This window comes from Centrocercus urophasianus, unplaced genomic scaffold, assembly GCF_019232065.1.
Source record: "Centrocercus urophasianus isolate 14NV4802_14NV808 unplaced genomic scaffold, USGS_Curo_1.0 seq_10, whole genome shotgun sequence".
Lineage (NCBI taxonomy): Eukaryota > Metazoa > Chordata > Aves > Galliformes > Phasianidae > Centrocercus > Centrocercus urophasianus.
The window spans coordinates 64,637,632-64,656,761 of record NW_024884142.1 but is presented as its reverse complement, the minus strand read 5'-3'; the positions used below and the strand labels follow the sequence as shown (position 1 = coordinate 64,656,761).

The 19,130-nt window shown below is 43.5% G+C and overlaps 1 protein-coding gene across 1 annotated transcript in view; it reads right to left on the bottom strand.

Annotated features, from left to right (window-relative positions):
- Nucleotides 1-13,156, bottom strand: part of DISC1 (DISC1 scaffold protein) — a 192,295-nt gene extending 179,139 nt beyond the window's left edge. The window contains 1 exon segment of the mRNA XM_042817335.1: nt 13,075-13,156. Within this exon segment, the coding sequence (XP_042673269.1) occupies nt 13,075-13,156 (82 nt within the window).
- Between the last annotated feature and the right edge of the window lie 5,974 nt (nt 13,157-19,130).

Here is a 19,130-nt window from a genome sequence, read left to right as displayed (position 1 = left end):
CAGCAGTGCGTTGACAATGCATACAAGCAGGCTTTTTTCCTCAAGCAAGTGCCTCATCTATTCACTTGGATATGAAAAGAAAAAAAAAAAACAGAAATATGCATTTCTGACCCTTTTAAATTTAAAAAGGCAATAACTGCCTAGTCTGTGAAAGCACGCAGTTGCACTGCGGAGGTCTATTTGATAACTAATCAACATCCTATGGCTGGCGATCCAATGCTTGGCTATCATAGAAAATTGCATTTTTCCAAGTTAAAACGTGAATTACCCCTCATAACCTCACTACTGCAGTGCTACAAGGAAACTCATTTTGTTGGTGAGTAGAACAAGTGGCTGAATACACTAAGGAGCAACCAAGTGACACCTTGCTGCCTCAGCAAAGCAGGACCATTTACATAGCAGAATACCTCTAAAAACTTACATCTGTCCTTTTCTCAAAAGTGATGTTCCTGCTTTGTTACTTCTCTGTTTTCAGGCAGTCAGCTACTGTTAAAATGTCACAAGCAAAATAAATAAATTCATCTCTGGTTGAAAGCCTCAGCCCAGCCAGTCTCCAAACTTCTTTATGCAGCTCGCTCACGCTCCAACTCACTGCCATAGCCCTAGGCTAGCTGGAACTGCCCAAGTCACATACACGGCCACACAGCACAGCAGTTACCTGCCAAGCCTCCCCAGTCACAGCATAGCCCACTTCAGCTTTGCAGTACTTTTAACAGCCCACCCCACGGATGACCAACACAGGTAAAGGCGCAACTGGGTCTGGGAACACAAGTACCAGCACTAGGTGCCTTCAGCACAGGCAGTAACAGAAAGCACTTTCCCAGAAATACCCAGCCCCAATCTGTTTCAAGCCTGCCAACATTATTTTTACTTTTAGCTAAATGTTTGAGAGTAGCTTTCCCACTTTTTCAAAAGGCAGAACGACACAGAAGTTGCAAGTTTGCAGAGGTGCTGTGGAGTTTTTTGGTTTGTTGCAATTTTGGTTTTGTTCTTTTTTTGGTTGGTTGGTGTGCTTTTTTATTATTATTTTTATATTTGTTGTTTTCCTTTCAGGGAAAAAAAAACCACATTTGCAATTTTGGTGCAACAGTCTGTAGAGGCAGCTCATGCTAATGTCTCAAAGGGAGAGAATACTTTTGTTCTTTTAGCCAGGATCTGGAAACCTTTCAACATGACACAGAAATAAGGAAGCAAGGATTTCTTGCGAAGTCCGCAAGAAGAAATTTAAGTTTGCCCAGGTCCTTAATTAATTTGTCGACAATGCTTAATGGTTTGCAGTCGTATCCCATAAAAGTATTTCACCAAACATGTGTATAATTATCAAATTGGTACACAGCAGTCCTTCTCAAGAATGGTCTATTTAACACACCACACTTCTCTTTCATCACTCTGTCTACTGAGTGATAGTGCAGATTCCCACTACTTCTGCTCCGTCAGATCAGCCACAGCAAGACTCTAATATAAAACGCATCGGGGTGAGGGAGAGAGCGAAGTGTGAGAGCACATTGACAGCAGTCAATTTCTAATTCAAGCACAGTTTGAGTGCTCCAGCTTGGAGATTTGAATTTTTAATTTCACCAAGAGAAAGCAGGTTCCAAATTAAGCATCTGATGCACAGCCAGTATGAAAGCAGAATTGAGTTTACTGAAATAGAAAGTAATTTGCTCTTAACAGCTCAGTAGTCATCACATATAATGAAAATAAAACAACGTGGCAGTTCCTATATTGTCAAGGGTGAAGAGTCAGTATACTTTTAACTTCACAATTTAATATCGAAGTCCCAGGGCAAACGCTCCTCCCCTGCCTGCTGCAGGAAGTTTCCCTCCCAGCCCCAGCCAGGCTGTCAGAACCCAATGTCGGAGCCATCTAGACAACAATGGAAGTGAAGGGAAGTTTCAGACATCAGGATAGCTGAGCAAAAACATCACACAGAACACACAGCACCACCAGGATGCAGCCTGTGCATAAGATACTGCAGTCTGTATACACAGTTGATTTTCACAGTAATAGCAATATGTGGGACATAGAGCTCAGCTGCAGTGGGAAGGAAGCACGTGAACACACAGCAACATTTCCTCACCCTGCTCCCCTCAGAATATAATCTCAGGATTTAGCACAAATCCCTGCCATGCTTTCTGCTTCCACAAAACTTGCACACTCTAGTACTCTTTGCAACAGCAGCTGTGCAGACTGGGCTTTTGTGCACTGACAAGAAATAGCCACTCTGAATGGTGAGATGAAGCTGGATGACTAGGTACAGATTACAGCACTGCTCTCCTGTCCTCCTGTTAACACAAGTCCTAGCTAAAGGCCAGCAGGTTGTTCATCAATACTACATTACAGATGTTAGAAACCAACAAGGGGTCAAGTGTGGGTTCCAAGAGAGACCAGTGCTGGTAGGTGAGAAGGATGCACGCAGTATCCCTTCCAAGGACTTCCACAAGGATACTGCTTGACCTTTACAACCCTCACTCACTTGAGGCTGCAGGCAGACAAAATGGAAGCTGGAAGTTTTCTTTATTGTGTCTGAGAACATAGAAAAGAAGATATTGGCTATATCCTTTTCATCCAGAGTGGAGGAAAAAAAGTGAAGGTGAAATCTGGGATTGTGTTAAGAACGAGCCATGGAAGAAGCACTGTAATTAACACTGCTGAATCTGCAGCAGAATACCAACCATAGGCATACAACACAACTGAGAAATCGCAGCTCCTTCTGAACAGGGTGAGACAAAAGATGCTCAGCCTTCAATCAGGTATCTCAAATAAATACATAAATATCCCTCACGAAAGAATATAGTTTCTCTGTATAAAGAAAAATCCACTGAGTTACAGGAAAAATTACACCTTCTCTCCCACTCTGACAACATACAACTAATTTATGTTGCCATTAGTATGATATCAACAGCAGTTCACGTTTAAGGAAGAAAACTGTAACAGAAAAAAAAGAGAAGTAATACCCCACCAAAAAAAAAGCCACATTGAAACCATGAAAAGCAGTCAAAGCTTTGTACAGTGACAAGTCCAATGTTTAGACACTGTTACAGCTGTTACCAAGATCCTCTTTCATTTAAGCAAACATGTTCCAACATGCATTTCCTAGCAGTAAGCCCATATTTCCCAGACAAGCAAAGCAGTGTCTCCTTGGTGGTCCCAAACAGCTATGCCACAAAGCCATGACCAAAGTCCAAAGGTAAATGTTCACAGCGTTTCTGTAAAAAGTAGGAAAGAGATATTTTAGCAGATGGGGCAACGCTATGGCACTCAACCTTGTGTTCAGAAGAAAGGGCAGAAGGGTACAAGCAAGTCAAGAAGGCACCCAGCAGCCTTGGACAGCGAGCAGCCCTCAGGCAAGAGCCCTGGCCCTACAGGCTAACCTTAGTACTGCAAACTCTCATCACCTGAGATTCCCATTACAACATGGGAGCACTGTCTGGGCAAAGGACTTCTGCAGCAACAACACATGCATTCTGTATGACTGCTTGCTCAGGAAAGTCACCACTAGTCAGGAGCTGAGAGCCACCCCACATATGTCACATCACATCCAGAGAACAAGGCTTCTCAGCAGACCTGAAATCCTGCCTTCACACAAATTGCAAAGTCAGGACTGCTGGAAGCAAATGAGGATTAGTGCATACGGTCAGGTGGCAGTCAGCCAGACCCCCTGCTGAGGGGGGAGATGTGATCAACGCTGACAGCTCTGCTTTGATTCTTTCACTTGTGCCTTCATCTGACTTTGTCAATACCAATGCTATCTACAATTTTTCCACTGCTCCCACCAAACCCAGCCTCCCTTTTCACCAGCTTCCATTGCATTTCTCTTCTTAATCCCCAATTAGTTCCCACAAATCTGCTCATTCCTCTTATAGCAAGCATGAAAGACATTTGAACCAGAAACTTTCCCAAACCTGGATCTGACCTAACACTGCACAGTTCACACTTACACACTATACAGTCCAGAGTGATGGCCTTCCACAAAGCTCCCAAGCAATCAGAGTCACACAGATTTCCCTGCACCATCGCTCAGTACCAGCTCTTTGGCCCTTTCCAGTTTCTCCTCTCTGCCATAACCCCTCTATCAGCACACCCCTCACAACAACAAACAAGTATGCTGCAAAAAAATCCCTCCTGCACAACATTCCTGAACTCTGAGCCCTTCCATACCACCCCATCCCTTCCCAAGTGAAGAGCCCTTCTACTTCACTTGCCCCATTAGCACAACTAATAGGTCTCCAGGCTTCTCCAATCCCATTTAAAAGCAGTCCCATCCTACATCAGCTGTACCCACTGATTTCTTTGATCACCTCAAGGTGTGCAGCATTTTGGCTGCAAGGACAAGCAAGTCCGAAGGGCTCCTGTTACCTCTTTCATAAAAACTCTATTCCACTTTAAGCGTACAATGGCTCCATTCATCCCATTGGAGATCATCTCTATGAAAACACTATTTTAAGAGCTTCTTTCTCAAGACAGTAAATTGCTGCTATTCACATCTAGGAAATCAAAACAATTACTTGCCACAATTTACTCTGACATTCTCCCTCGGCCAATAATACAGGTTACATTTATTAATGTTCAACAAAACCATAGATTTTTGCCAGAGGTTTAATAAAAAAACCCCACCTTCTGTCACAACTTATTTGTAACTCCTTCCCTAAGCATTCCTATCTAAGTATGAGGCTACAGGCTATTCCACCTTTCGTTGAACCCTTCCTGTCTGCTCTTGTTACCCAAGAAAGTTAAAGAACAGTACTTCTCTTCAAAGAAATCATGGCCTTTCATGAGATGGCTTGCAGATGTTTTCTGGGCACTAAAGGCCCTGTATAACACTGAAATGAAACGAAATCTTAGATAAAATACTTTAAGTCACCAAAAAAAAAAAAAAAAAACCAGCATTCAGACTGACCCTTGGAAAATATCCTCTACACAAAGGAAGTTTGGTTTGAGCAAGCTAATGAAAAGGTCTTTCGTGTCAATATATTCTCAGTTCAACTTAGGATTTTAAAGGGGGTAAAAAGTGTTGATTGTAACACATGGTGCTAAGCACACACACCTGAAAAGATCATCTTGAACATCAAAATGCTTAGCCAAAGGAAAAAAAAAAAAAAAACCCCACAATTTGAGTATCATTCAAACCATCTTCCAGACTTACCATAGGTCATGCACGTAATGATTTTCAACGCTTTTTCTTTAATCTACTGCAAGCTTTAAAAAAGATGAATTCAGAATCTAGGGTTGTCGGAGTCCCCCACCAGGTAACTGGCAGTGGCCAGTCCCACCCAGTGGGCAGAGTACTTTTGTTGCACAGCACTTTTGCACACAGTATCCTTGTTATTAGAAAGCAGCAGACAGCACTGCTGCTGCTCCCTCTCAGGAGAAGCTTGGCATTTTTGGAGACACTTGATCCCCCCCAGTCCTGAGGTACAGCAGTAATCTGATGCATTGGTTTGTGGTTAAAACAGACTACAAGTGAGCCACGCCACAAGAGCTAATGACTTACACAGGATTCCTAAATGAGCAATAGGAAAAAAAAGTCATTATAAAAATACACATAAGGCTTTGCGCCTTTAGAATTCCTTTCTCTACTGAAAAGACTAGAGATGTGAAAAACAACATTTAATGTTCTCAAAACTCAAACTGGAGCCACAGATCTCCCCAAGGCAGATCCTGCCAATTATGCTATTTTAAGTGAGAATTTCATTGGAAAACTCAGGTTTAACATAACTTTTCACTGCAAATTTGAAAGAAATACAAGCATCCTATTTAAATAACTCCTCAGCTTACCTATAATGCAATTTGAGCTCTGAACTCAACTGGTTTATATTAATCCACAGAGCTGATACAGGAGAGCAGATTTATTTATAAAATATCCATGTCAAGTCAGTCCAGAAGGATAGTTTATTGGAAGAATAGGTTCACTGATAGGCTCCTATAATTCCCAAGTGAAACAGTTCCACCTTTAAGCTGGAAGCCTTTTAAATCCTCTACTGACTACAGAAGGGACAACTCAAAGGATTTTGAAGTGATTTGCAAAAGCTCTGCAACCTAAAGTCATCCTCTCCCTCCAGCCCTTAGAGAGCAGAAACATGAGTGAGCGAGCTGCAAGAACAGCCTACAAAAACAGAGGTGACAACAAGGCTGTGAGAGATACTGAGAAGATGCATAGATTTTCATTTCTGTACAATAAAAATGTCATAGCATGTTACTGAACAAAAACATATGAAATGTCTTAAATTTATATTACCTTAAAGTCTGAGTCATAAGCAAGGACTTCTGTAACAGAGAAATCATGAAGACAGAAATAAGGACATCTTTAAGGTTAGAATGCCCTCTTTGGGTATAAGGATATACTTGCAGCAATTTTCATCAAATACAGTTGCTATTTTATGCCACAGGGAGGAAAGCAAAAATAAAAGAATGCTAAGTATTCTACTCTAAAACTTTTAATTAGATTGTAAGTGAAGTCTGATTCCATTTTCTAGCAACGATGTTCCCAAGCTGCTAGGTACATACAGTGAGGTTAAAACCAAACCAACATGTCGTGGAAAGGCAGGAAACAGAGAAAAGTGGAAAGAAGAGAGCTTCAGACTGGGTATGAATAAAAACTCCTTCATCTCGAGGCAAGACAAGCAGCGGAGGAAGTGACCACGGCAAGTCAGTTGTGCAGCCTTCGGAGCAATGCATGGCCCAGCAGGATGAAGCTCAGAGCAACCTGCTCCAGCCTCAGCCAACTCTGCTATGTATAGGACCAGAGACTTGCTAGCCCTCCAACTCAAGCAGTCTCACACTATACAACCAAGCTTTAAATATATATACAATATTTCACTGTGTGTTCTCTACATACAACAGAAGTTCAAGCATACAATCCATGACGAGACATCCAACTCAGAACGAACGTAATTTAGCTGGTCTAACTTCACAAAGGAAGTGAAGTTAAAATCACAAGGAAGTTTGTAAACAGTAGTTTCAGCACATCCTGGAAGATGAAAACAGCTGGCTTTCTATCAACAATATTAAGAATAAAGTTAAGTACTTGAAGTAAATAGGTTCTCAAAAATAAAAAAAAAAAATAGCATTCAACACACACATACATACACACACACAGAAATCACAGGCTTCAGTGACAGTCAGTGCCATAAGCAAGATAGACACAATAAGGCATTATAGTATAAAAACTCCTATTGTTCCAAAGCAGCAGACCTTTAGTAGTTAGCTGGTGATTAAATGATGCTCACGAGCATCACTTAAATGTCACTTTGATCTACTGCAGTTATTTCACAAAAATGTTTATTTCCAAGGCTTCTTTATTGGCTGTACAATCACTGGAAAGCATTTCTCTCAAGGCATTATTCAGCTTGCTATAAAAAAAAAATTATTCTGATACCTTTTTCTAGGCTGCTTTTCAACTGAAAGACAAGAGGGTACCATCTGCTAGAGGCACCTCTCACATGAGTGCACAGAACATTCATGCTGGCTTTTCAATATTAAAAACACAGCTACTGTACATTTGGTATGGTCACAGACTTCCAATTTAATGCACAAAGCACACAGTTTCACTAAGACCTGGCAACACAGAAAGCAAGTACACACATAACAAGTGTGTGCAAACCTATTTGAGAAGTGCAAGCTCTCACCTAGGACTCCAGTGCTACTCCATGCTCACCAGAAACATGGCTGTGCACATTTATCACAGAGTCAGAACAAGGGTAAGTTATCTTTAAATGATAATAATCAATTCAGAAAGTGAATGGCATCAATATACACAGCCTATAGTACTCAGCAATGATTAAAAACCTTACCATCCATTCCACAAGAGATAACAAAAGGAACCAACAAGAACAGGGCACCAGCACAATTCACAAAGAGTGATGAGAAGTTCCATAGATTGTCTTTTCCGGAATGGTAGCACTGATTATAAACCCACAGTCCTACCACACACAAGAAAAACCAAAAAACACAGTTCTAAGGAAGTAAGCATCTTATGAATTATGCACTAAGGACACATAGAGAACACCTCTCAGCTGATGTGAAATGGTTTTTCACTTGGTTTCAGAGCAGACAATCTCATGGAAAATTTTGCTATTGTCAAAACTGGCAACATAATCAGGAAAATCCCCTGCTTCCTGCTGAAAGAGCAGATACACAACTACTAGTGCTCACCACATACAAAGTGAGAAGTGAAAGTTAGCCTCTGCTCACCTTGCAGCAAACTGAGACCACCTGACAAAGATGATTTTCCTTCTCCTGTCCTCATTTGCTCAGGAAGCCTGCAAGCAGCCTTTCCCACTGCTCATTAGCTGAGCAGCCCGTCTCCCAGCCAAGTCCATACAGGACTCAGGCAGACCACAAATATGTGAATACTACAGCAGCAGTCTCAGCACAACCAAGTTCAGATTTCCCAGGGAAAGGAAATGCAATACCTGTTGATTATTAATGAGTTTGACATGAAGGAGCAAAACCACACTGAGGAACATCTGTGCTGGTGTTGCACTACACGTGACGGCAGCCAGGAGATTTCTCACGCAGTTTCAGCAAGGGTTTCTCAGGATTTTCACTGCTCTAAACAAACAGAAATGCACTGTTCTGCTAGGCAAGAGATCTGGCAGGAAGTGCAAAACACCACCAAACCGAGCAACTGTCTGTCCCACTCTCCTGAGGCTGGCATGCCTTCACTTTCATGAGAGGAGCAGGGCTCACAGATCAACAGCTCGGCTCCCACAGATCACAGTTCAAAGCATCAGTGCAGACTCAGAGGGCAATGCACTTTTCTATTAACAGGAAGAGCCTACCCCCAGTTCTGAAGCAGCTGTCCAGCTCACTGCTCCACATCCCCCAGGTCTTTACGGACAGTCTGCAACAGGAAGCGCCTCAGCCTAGCAACCCAGGCCTTCCCTTCCCAGGCTCTCTGGAGACCTTAGAGTCTTCCAAAACTAAAACAAAAGACTCTAAGAATGCTCAAAACACTTTTTAGACCCAAAGCACGACTAACAATAAATCCAGAAGTGGGGCCAGCTAAATGAGCTGAGCTAGGGACTATCCTGCTCACCCCATCAATCACTAAGGTCATGAAGCCACTGTCAAACTTGATTATACACAGGCACATTGAAAACAACCCTACCATTTGACTCTACTTTGCATTAATATTACCATATGGAATTTAGCAAGGTTTTGAAAAGCTACACCAATGCCACATGCCTCATCTTGTACTAATACGGAGACCTGCAGAACAGTTCAGAGTATCTAATTATTGCAATTCCCATTTCCTGTTTTGTCCATGGATACCAACCCTTCCATTTTCACTTAGTTTTACAATACCCACCATCAACCTCTTGACTTTTCACTCCACAGGTTGCCTCAGAGTTGCTCCACTAAGAGATTTTCCTCTATAATGGTTTCCTGCCCTGATGACCCTAACAAAGAAACCTCTCAGCCAGAGCCCGCTAAATCCCATTCCTCTGCCACTGTGCATAGGAGGGAAAGGTGGAAGAGAATTTCACATATATGACATTTATTCTATTCTTAGGTTGAAGCAGACACTTCTCTCATACAGTTCTTTTACATGAAGATTTTATCATCTTAGCATATACACCTTGCTTAGCTCATCTGCAGTTCCAGTTCTGACTTGTGTACAGTTTGATACTATCTACAAACGCAGGTAACACCTATCTTTGAAAAGAAGGGAGATAGATAAGTACTATCAAGAAAATGCATTTTCCATCTCTAATCCTGATTACACAACTGCTTATGTAGAAAGTATTTGCTTTTTCAATGTAAAATCCAAATGTTTTTGCACTTGGTGCTGCTACAAATAAGCATACTGAGAGAAGGCAAAAAGAGCCAAGAAACGAGATAAACTACTCTGACATCAAACAAACTTATTTGTAAGACAGAAAGAAAGGTAGGTAAGTAAGGGGGGGGGGGGGGGAGGTTGTGGGAAAGAATAGAAAGTACCACCAATTTGATTCATTAGACAACAGTGTTCCTGTTATTAAATATCATACTGAGATAATAAGAGATGCGTGTGTTGGGAAGAGGCTGTTAGGTGAAGGAGGATCTGAGATAAAAACGGCATTATTGTACAGCACGCAGATGTGGCACATCACACAAAGGGGAGACAGAATCCAAATTCTGCGTGCACCAAAGGAATCATGCTGAACAAAGGAACCGTACTTCAGGCAAGCACATGATTTCACCACTCTGCCTGTAGACTTCAGATTAGTCATTAAGCCATTTTACATTTGCAGCATCAATGAACAGGGAAATAACTGCACATTTATAAGTCAATAAAATATGACAACTGCTGATTCAGTTTTCATATGGTAAACTCACATTTAGCAAACAAAGAATATCAGCAGTTAATCTCAGCTCCTGTTACATAGCATCTGTGATTGGGAGACTGGGTAAAGAAACATCTCTCCCTGAAAGCACTTTTCAGGTGAGCAGTTAATGCAGTGATAAAACAGAGCACAAATTGCACTGTTAAACTGTTAATGTTACGCTGAATTAAGTAAACACCTCCAAACAAGGGTACTACAGACCTTCACATGGGCACAGAAGCCTTTGTTCAGTACCAGAGGGCCAAGTTTTTCCTGTGTGACTGCTGATTTACAAAGGGCACATTCATTCCTCACACATAAGGGCTTTGCGGCAGTTTTCCTCCAAGAACACCGAGTAGGATTGAGTACCACACACTCAATCCTAATCCAAGTGACACAGCAAGAAAGGGCTGCTGTCTGGAAAGAGACGCAACAGTGCTAAGGATGAACTTGGAAATCTCTACGGCAACTCCACAGGTTCCTCCCCGTTTACCTTTGCGCCTGGTCCTCCAAAAGAAGTAAGAAAAGCTATTGTCACATGAGTTGTTAATATGTATTACGTCCAAAAGCAGGAAAGGCTGCAGACTGCCTGACACTTAATTGGGAAGAACATTTGCTCAAGGAAACCAAACACTGAAATGAAAGAATCATAACTCCTGATGAGCACTCAGGGTGTGCCACACACTCCAGTAGATCTCGATTGAGAGGTCAGGTGGATCAGGAGCTGCGGGAGGCCCAAGTTATGCTGAGTAAAAAAAAAAAAAAAAACCTACCCGAGTGTGCCTAATTTGTGAACTAAGTCAGAATTAACCTTTAGGGTGCTGTGCTTTTGTGAGTACAAAACATTGTTTGCAGTGCTTTCTGTCCTTCTGTTCCTTACAATTAATTCATACTGGTGCTAATAAATCCTCCTTTCTTGCACGACCCCACTACAATTCCAGAAGCAGCGTCTTAGGCCCAAACTTTTTGACTTCATTTTGCTGAAGAGAACAAAGACTGATTTATCTGAATTTAAAGAGGGAGAAAGCCAGTGGCAATATAGCACTTGCCTGTGACCACACTTCAGAGCTTTGTGCTGCTAAGTGTATGTAAGTACAGTGTATGTTAGGTTATTTTCACTGACCGATCTAAAAGAACCATACAGAAAATTGATAAGTTTAATAGCACCAGGAAGCAAGAAAAAACACACAGATGGAACTCACAAATGTTCTGTACATTTGATATTAAGACCATGTCCTTTAGATCCCCGGTCCCATTTCTAAGGGATCACAAACCTCTAAACTCAACTATTTTTCTTTTTGACCACATATTTTAAAACCCTCCTTCTTAGTTTGCAAAGTGCCTAAAAATCCTATTGATAGGAAATGATGCTCTAGAACTTTGGCTGTAACACCACTGTCCATCTCTTCCCAAAAGAAACCACAACTTCGATTTCAGCAATAATATGAGAGAACACTAATACAAGATAACTAAAGATACTTGGAAATTAAACAAAACTAAGTAAAGAGGCACTTTTCTCCCGTTTTCAAGAGTTATTGCAAGGCCAATTGCAAATTAGCAAGTAAATGAACAAAAATAAAAGGACAAAAACAGAGATAATGCACCTCAAGGTACTTTGTGCATCTCTTTCAAAACTCTACTTTAATTGCTAGCAGCACTTGGCGGTATATGCTCGGTAATATACATAGAAAAGCTTCTATGCTAAAGGCACTTCACCACAGAGCTCTTAAAGCACTATTCAGAAGCACAGCAGAAAGTTACTCAACCACTTGTACACAGAGATTAGCGTGGATTACCCAAACATGAATGAGCTGCTCTCCACTGATATGTTGGCAAGGATGACTGGAGTGTTTGCAGGAAGTTTTGCTTCCGAGTACTGCGTATCCAAAAAAGCCAGAAAGGCAGCTGATGTGCCTGGTGCGTGCTGTGCCTTCCCTCCTGAACTCTCTTGAGAAGGGCACGTTACTTTTTTGTGTTACCCACAGCTCCAGCCCTTCACCAGCACCACTGTCAGAGATGATTCCTGCTCAGGCTACCAGCTGCATGATGGAGGGAGAGCAGCTCACCTGCCCCGCCAGCCGCAGCCATTCAGTGTTCGTTTATGCACGGACTGATACATGAGCTTGCCTTTTTCTCATGAAAATGGCAGCTTCCTTTTTAAACCAAGTTTGGAGGTACCAGACTGCTGACTTCTAAGAGTGCATCTACTTCCCTCGCAGCACATGGTTATGTAGATGTACGTACACATACACATCCACTTATATACACAAACATATGTATGTATGTATATATATACACACACGTACAAATCACACGCATTTATGTAGTAATGTAACTGCTTCCACACTAGCAGAGGGGGAATAATAGGAATTTTAGGGTTAAAGCAAGAAGGGAAAAAAAAGTATTATTTCAGCATTATAACAAAGTTTCCTAGGCAACGCTGCGAGAACCCTCGCCAAGACAAAACCTCCGGGGACTGAAAACTAAGAAAGCAAAGCGGGCTTGAAACTAAGAAGCAAGCAACGAGTCTTTGTATCTAATTCCTCCGCACCGCCCGCCCGCACCGAGCGTCCCAAAGCCGTCCGACCCACCCAAACTTCGGATCCCACTCGAAGGGGCCGGGCGCAGCGCCCAGACCCCTCCGGCAGCGGAGAGAGCCGCTGCGGGACGACCCGGGCCCCATCACGGCTCCGTCGCGCTCACGGGGCTCCTCCCGGCTCCCTCCCAGGCGCCGTGCCGCCCCGCAGCCCCCGGCCCCGCTCACCTGGGCCAGCCGCCTCCTTCCCGCTGCCACCGTCGCGGCGCCGCCTGTCGGTGCCGCCCGAACGGGGCTGCGGGCGCCACATCCCGCCCCCGGGGGGACGAAGCGGCTCTCCCCGGGCGCGTCGAGCGGGGCGGAAAGCGGCGTCCCCGGCCACACCCCCGGCGGCTCGGAGCCACGGGGCGCGGCCCGCCCGGCGGCACCCGCTGCCCCTCCTCCGGGCCGGCCTCCTGCGAGCCGCGGGCAGCCCCGGCTTTGCAGCGCACGGGCGTTAGATTAGACTAGGGGGAAGATGGGGGCTGTGGCCCGAAGCCCCGACTGCAGCAAGCTGAAGGGCTGCTTCTACACGCACCCAGAGGCATTCGGCCTCCTCCCCGTGCCCCCTGGTTGCTGCAAGCCCCGCGCTATTTCACATGGGGGTACTGCTGAGGGCGCTGAGCACCGAGCACGCCATCAGGAAATAATTTGCTGTAGGATTCATCCACATTGCACATTTTTTTTTTAGTCTTACAGCCATCATGTGACTGTTCTCGAGCCCTACCCTATCCCCGCATCCTGCCAGATCGTTGCTGAATTCAACAAGGCTTGCATGCAACAAGGTAACACACTGCTCATTGGCTTTCTGTAGTTCAAACTCGGCACCAACGACTGCAGTGCTTCCATTACTTTCCATAGAATCACGGAACAGCTTAGGGTGAAAGGGACTTAAAGCCCACCCAGCACCAACCTCCTGTTCCAGCTCAGGCTGGCCAGGCTCCCGTCCAACTTGGCCTCAAGCACCTTCAGGGTTGGGGCACCCACAACTTCTCTGGGCATTTGTGCCAGGGCCTCACTGCCCTCACAGCGAAAGATTTCCCCCTGATATCTAATCTAAATCTTTCATTTTTTAATTTAAAACCATTCCCCCTTGTCCTGTCACTATCACTTTTGCAAGGCTTCACTAAATACTGTGATCTATCAAAGTCAAACACAACTTCTCGATTTTGTTTTGTTCTGCTATCATCCTTATATACAACCCAACATTTCATATACTTTTTTTCTGCTGAGGTCACTGTACATTTTCAGGCTCTCCCCTTTAAGTTACATTTAACAGCAACAGCATAAATTTCTGCTAAAACTCTCTCCCATTTTGTGTTGTAGTTAATTTTAGAGCTCTCTCATTTATGAGGTATCTTCTCCTCCTTAGCACATGCCTATTTTGCTTTCACTGGTTTTCCTAAACTGGTAATTTTACATCTTTCGATAGCCATAATTATCAGCTTTATAGAAGCTCATGACTGTCTATCGACAACAGCTTTGTATCAAGTCTGCTCAAGTACTACCTGCTTCAATTATAGAATCATAGAATCATTAGGTTTGGAAAAAAACACTAAGATCTTTTAGTCCAGTTATCAGCCCATGCCCACCACGCCCACTAACCACATCCCTCAGTGCCACATCTACACATTTCTTGAACACATTCAGGGACAGTGACTCCACCACCTCCCTGGGCAGCCTGTGCCACTGCCTCACCGCTCTTTGGGAGAAGAAATTTTCACTGATATATGACCTGAATCTCTCCTTAGCTATCATCACATCCACTACATCAACCATTCTTCAATTTTAATTTCACATTAAGCGTTTTTCAAGATGTCCTCCATCCTAGAATTCAAAAATGTCTTCTCAGATATGCATAGTGCTTCTATACATTAAAACATCACCTCTCATGCTGAGAAGTTTTCATGACATCCAGAGATGCTGCTACAAAAAAGCCCTGATTTATTTAACAGCTAAGAACTTACTAATGTTCTTGGGTTTTGGTCCATTTATTAAGAAATACAGGACATGCTAAGAGAGATGTAACCTCATACTCCAGGCTGTGCCCTTCCTGTCTTGTGAGAGAAGACAATGGGCAGCTGTGCCTTGCAAGCCAAAAATAGACACACATCCTCCTTTCTTCAAATGTGCTGTGCTGTTGCTGATTCAGATGATGTCAGCTTATATCAGTACTAGCTCCCATCACTCAGAGATCAATTTGTTATAAAAGAACAGCTGCACGGGTGCAAATAAAGGGCTCATCCAGCACAGCACGCCTCCAACTTGAGCCCAAGGCAGTGGCCTCAAGAGCAGGAATGAGGCCAGTGCACATAGCACTTCCTCTTTTGCCTCTCCCTCCCCCTGACCAATGTCAGCCTATGGGTTTCCTTACTCCATTCACATTGTTAGTTAGTGATTTGTTTGGGTCTCACTGACTCCCTGCTACTTGTCCAACCTTCCTTGGAGCTCACTTCAGCACCCTTCATTGCAAACTCCCCCAGGTCTCCAGCACTGTGCATTGCACTAGCTCCTGACGTTTGCTTCAGGCCCAGCTATGGCTGGCTTCCTTCTACAGATGCCAGGTTTTTATGCTGGAAGGAACATACTTGTCCAACTGCTCATGCCTTTTGTATGTGCTATCACATCTTGTGACCCCTTTCCACACTACATGGTGCAGAGTTATTCAGACTTGCCTTATACAGAAACTGCTTCATATCTTTGCCATTGTTGCCCATCTCTAAACCTTTTCTTTGTGTTTTTCCAGATAAGGTTAGCTATGGATTGCTACAGCAGTGTTATCTTTGTGTTTCCTGCCATATTCCATGTTCCACTACCAGAAGGTCATAGCATTTGATTTGCTTTCCTCTGACTCCTGACACACACTTGGCTGATATGTTCTGATATGTAGCTAACCCCACAGCTTCCTTCTCAGGGGTAGTGGTTGTATCATAGCTTTTCACCTTAAATGGGAAGTTGGTATTGTTCATAGTGGAAGGCAGCAATTCAGCTTATGCACCACTTGTTGTTTGACTGCTCCTTCTGCACTTCTTTGCAGTCAGCTCTTGTTCATACTGCAGCAGATGACTCAGTACCATCAGCAGGCTTGCTTCAACCACTCTGATGTTGAACAGCAGAGGTCCTAGAGAAGCTAAACTGCCCAAAGCTACCAGAAGGCAGCAGTTCTATATGCTAATATTCTAAAGAATCGTAATCCATCCTCAGATAGGAGACCCTTTTAATCAGTTTTCCTACTCTGGAAGTCTGAACCTACTCCAAAAGCTGAAGTTTAACCCAAAACTTCAATGCTTCAGCTTGAAGTGGCTTTGTCTTATCGCATACTTACTCACATAACGCATACATTTAAACAAAGAAATCAAATTCTACACCATAACAGAATACAGCAGACTATAATTAATTAGCTGGGTAGATAATCAGCAGTGTTTGTCAGGCAGAGTGGATGTGAATCTGTCCCCTTATTAAGAACAGAGTTGCTTTCTGATAACCATCCTTACTCAAGCACCAGTCTGTCAGGAAGGGCCTGGAGGGAGGTCTGCAGGGAGATTTCACAGAGGACTGAAATATACTTGGAGAAAAAGGCACAGGAGGAAGACACACAACTGAAGCACATATTAGCACATGAGAACAGAATTTCTGTTTTTAATGCTTTTCAAATTGCATCCTTCATGGAATGTCTGACCCGAGTGACCAGACGAGATCTTACAAAAGAAACCTTCCACCTACAGTTAAGACCTAATAACTTACAGATGGTGTTCTGGTGTTTAAAGTGAGATAGATGTTGTACGAAATTGCTCAGCAGAGCTTATTTATTGGTGTGTACTGCATGGCTATCTTCTATTTTAGATTACACAGGAGCTAGTTGGAGTGTCTGGCTGCTTCTCCATTTCAGGTTTCCAGTGAGCTGGTATATGCAAGGCACAGCTGCCAGGAAAAACAGCCGTGCCTGTTCCCTCCCCCACCCCCCCCCCTCCCCGCCCCTCACTCCTCCCCAGCTGCGCCTTCCTCCCCATCACCATGCTACTGTCTGCTCTATGCTGGCAAGCATTTGTTATACAGCACACTGAGAAGAGGCGTGAGTTTAAACCTTTTATCTTTCTCACCAAAAGCCTTTCTCCAATTGAAGGTGATTGTGTAACAACAGCACTACTCACTGCACCAGAAATCCTGGCAAATCCTAACAATCTCTCCCATGTGCCCTTTCCTCCTCAAGCCACTTCTTGAGACCCCATGCCAGCTGAAAATTGTCCTCTCTGCTTTCCATTCCTTGTCTCAGTCTCTCTGATTCTCATCATCTACACATGGCTGCTTGTTTGTATGGTACTTTCACACCAGATTGACATCAGTTTATGAGAACTCTTACATGCACCTGCTGCCATCATGAATGGGATTCCTGTAGCCCTCTCTGTCCTTTATGACCTCTGTTTCATCTCAAAACTCACCTGCAAACTCCCCTTTTCCTATTCTCATGTTTATCTTTCTTTTTTATTTTTCATTCATTCATTGTTACACCAGAGAGCTTTTCTACTCCAGTGGTAAATAACATTCACCAAAACATGCCGCCGTAGTCAAGCCAACTCTACTTGCAAATTTTAGGCAAATCAAGCAGAAAAAAAAAAACAGGGTTTTTACCTAGCATACAAATGAGAAAATCCAGAAATGCTAGAGCCATGTATTTTGATCTTTCCAGTATCAGGACATCTCAAATTTTTTAAGTTAGGTTCACACAGGGCATCTCAATATCTATCAGACAGCACACAGCTACAGACATTCTCAAGCTGTTCTTTTATCCTCATATCTTCTTCACAGTTTAGAAACCTGACATCTTTCAAAGGCTGGTGTCAGTGCAGGCTGGGGACACTGCATCTCACCATCAGACCCAGGGCAAGGTAGGACAATGACCAGAGCCAGCCAGGGGCTGGAAAACGGCAGCTGACAGCAATGATGTGCCACAGCTGTGGCTTCCTTATCTCCACACTGCTGTGCTCTGCATAGGGAGGAACCTACAGAGTGCCTTTCCATGGCTAGGTCCTGCCAGAGCCAGAGCTCTGAGCTGTTGCCTTGTCATCCATTCACTGCATCACTCAGCCTGCCACCTCATCTTTCCCCAGCAACATCCTTCACAGGGAAGGTTGGCTCTTCCTTCCACATTTACTTCATTTTCATATTCCAGACCAAAAGAACCAGTTTCAACTTTGGTGATGAGGCACATGCCCAAACATGGCTTGCTTGTTGTAGCAGTTAGACAACAGGAAATACATTGCAACAAAGGTGTAACGATGGAAGAACTGGCACAATAGAAAATCACAATAAAGGAAGGGAAGAAGATTGCCCATCTATACCAGAAGATTCCAAGTATGAAGAGGAAAGCTCCATAAAGAAGGGATCTCCAACCACAGATCCTTCCTAGTGGTCAGTCAGCCCTTAAATGAGATCTAAGAGAGGTGCAGCCAGGCTCCACCCCTTCCAGTCACATAGCTGAATTGCCTTCACCTGTGCTCCTGCAGCTGACTGGGTCCTTTCCCCAGGTCCTCAATCAGTGGTTCAGGCCATCATTTTCTGATTTTTTTCCAAAGACAGTGGCTCAACTGCATGGGGTTGCTGTTTTGTTTTGTTTTGTTTTGTTTTGATTTGATTTGTTTCTGGTGTCGGGACAGACTTCAAAACAAGAGTAAAGCTGGTAGCTTGTTACCAGTCAGCTCAAAATATTTACAGGATTAAGAGTCATATATCAATGATAACTTAGAAATGTTTCAAGCCCTAATCTGCTGGGTAGACAAATCAAAAAGTTAAGCATGAATGCCTATTTTCACTGCTTTCCTGTAAATTTAAATTAGAACAAGAAAAGAGTTAGTTTCCCTGAAGACGCCCTGATCAGTAGCCAAAAAGCCAACAAGTTCATATTGCTGTTGCTTCAAAAATGGGTGTTGGCCATGTGTTGTTCATGCTAGTGTGGACTAGACAGAATGAACTCTTAGTAATTCAGTAAGGAACAAAACTGGTGTTTTGAAAAGCAGAATAAGTGTGTTTTTCTCCACCACTATCCTTTTTATTGTGCCTCACAAATGCTGGATCATCTCCAATTCATTTCTCTCACACAGACAAAGAGCTGGCATGAGTTTCTCTCATGGGAGCATGTACCAGCATCAGGGCATAGGGACTGGCTGAGGCCATGTGGGAGCACCCATGATGCACTCATACCTGGGTAGCTGCATGCATGTTCTCCTGCAACTGCCTGAGCATGCTGG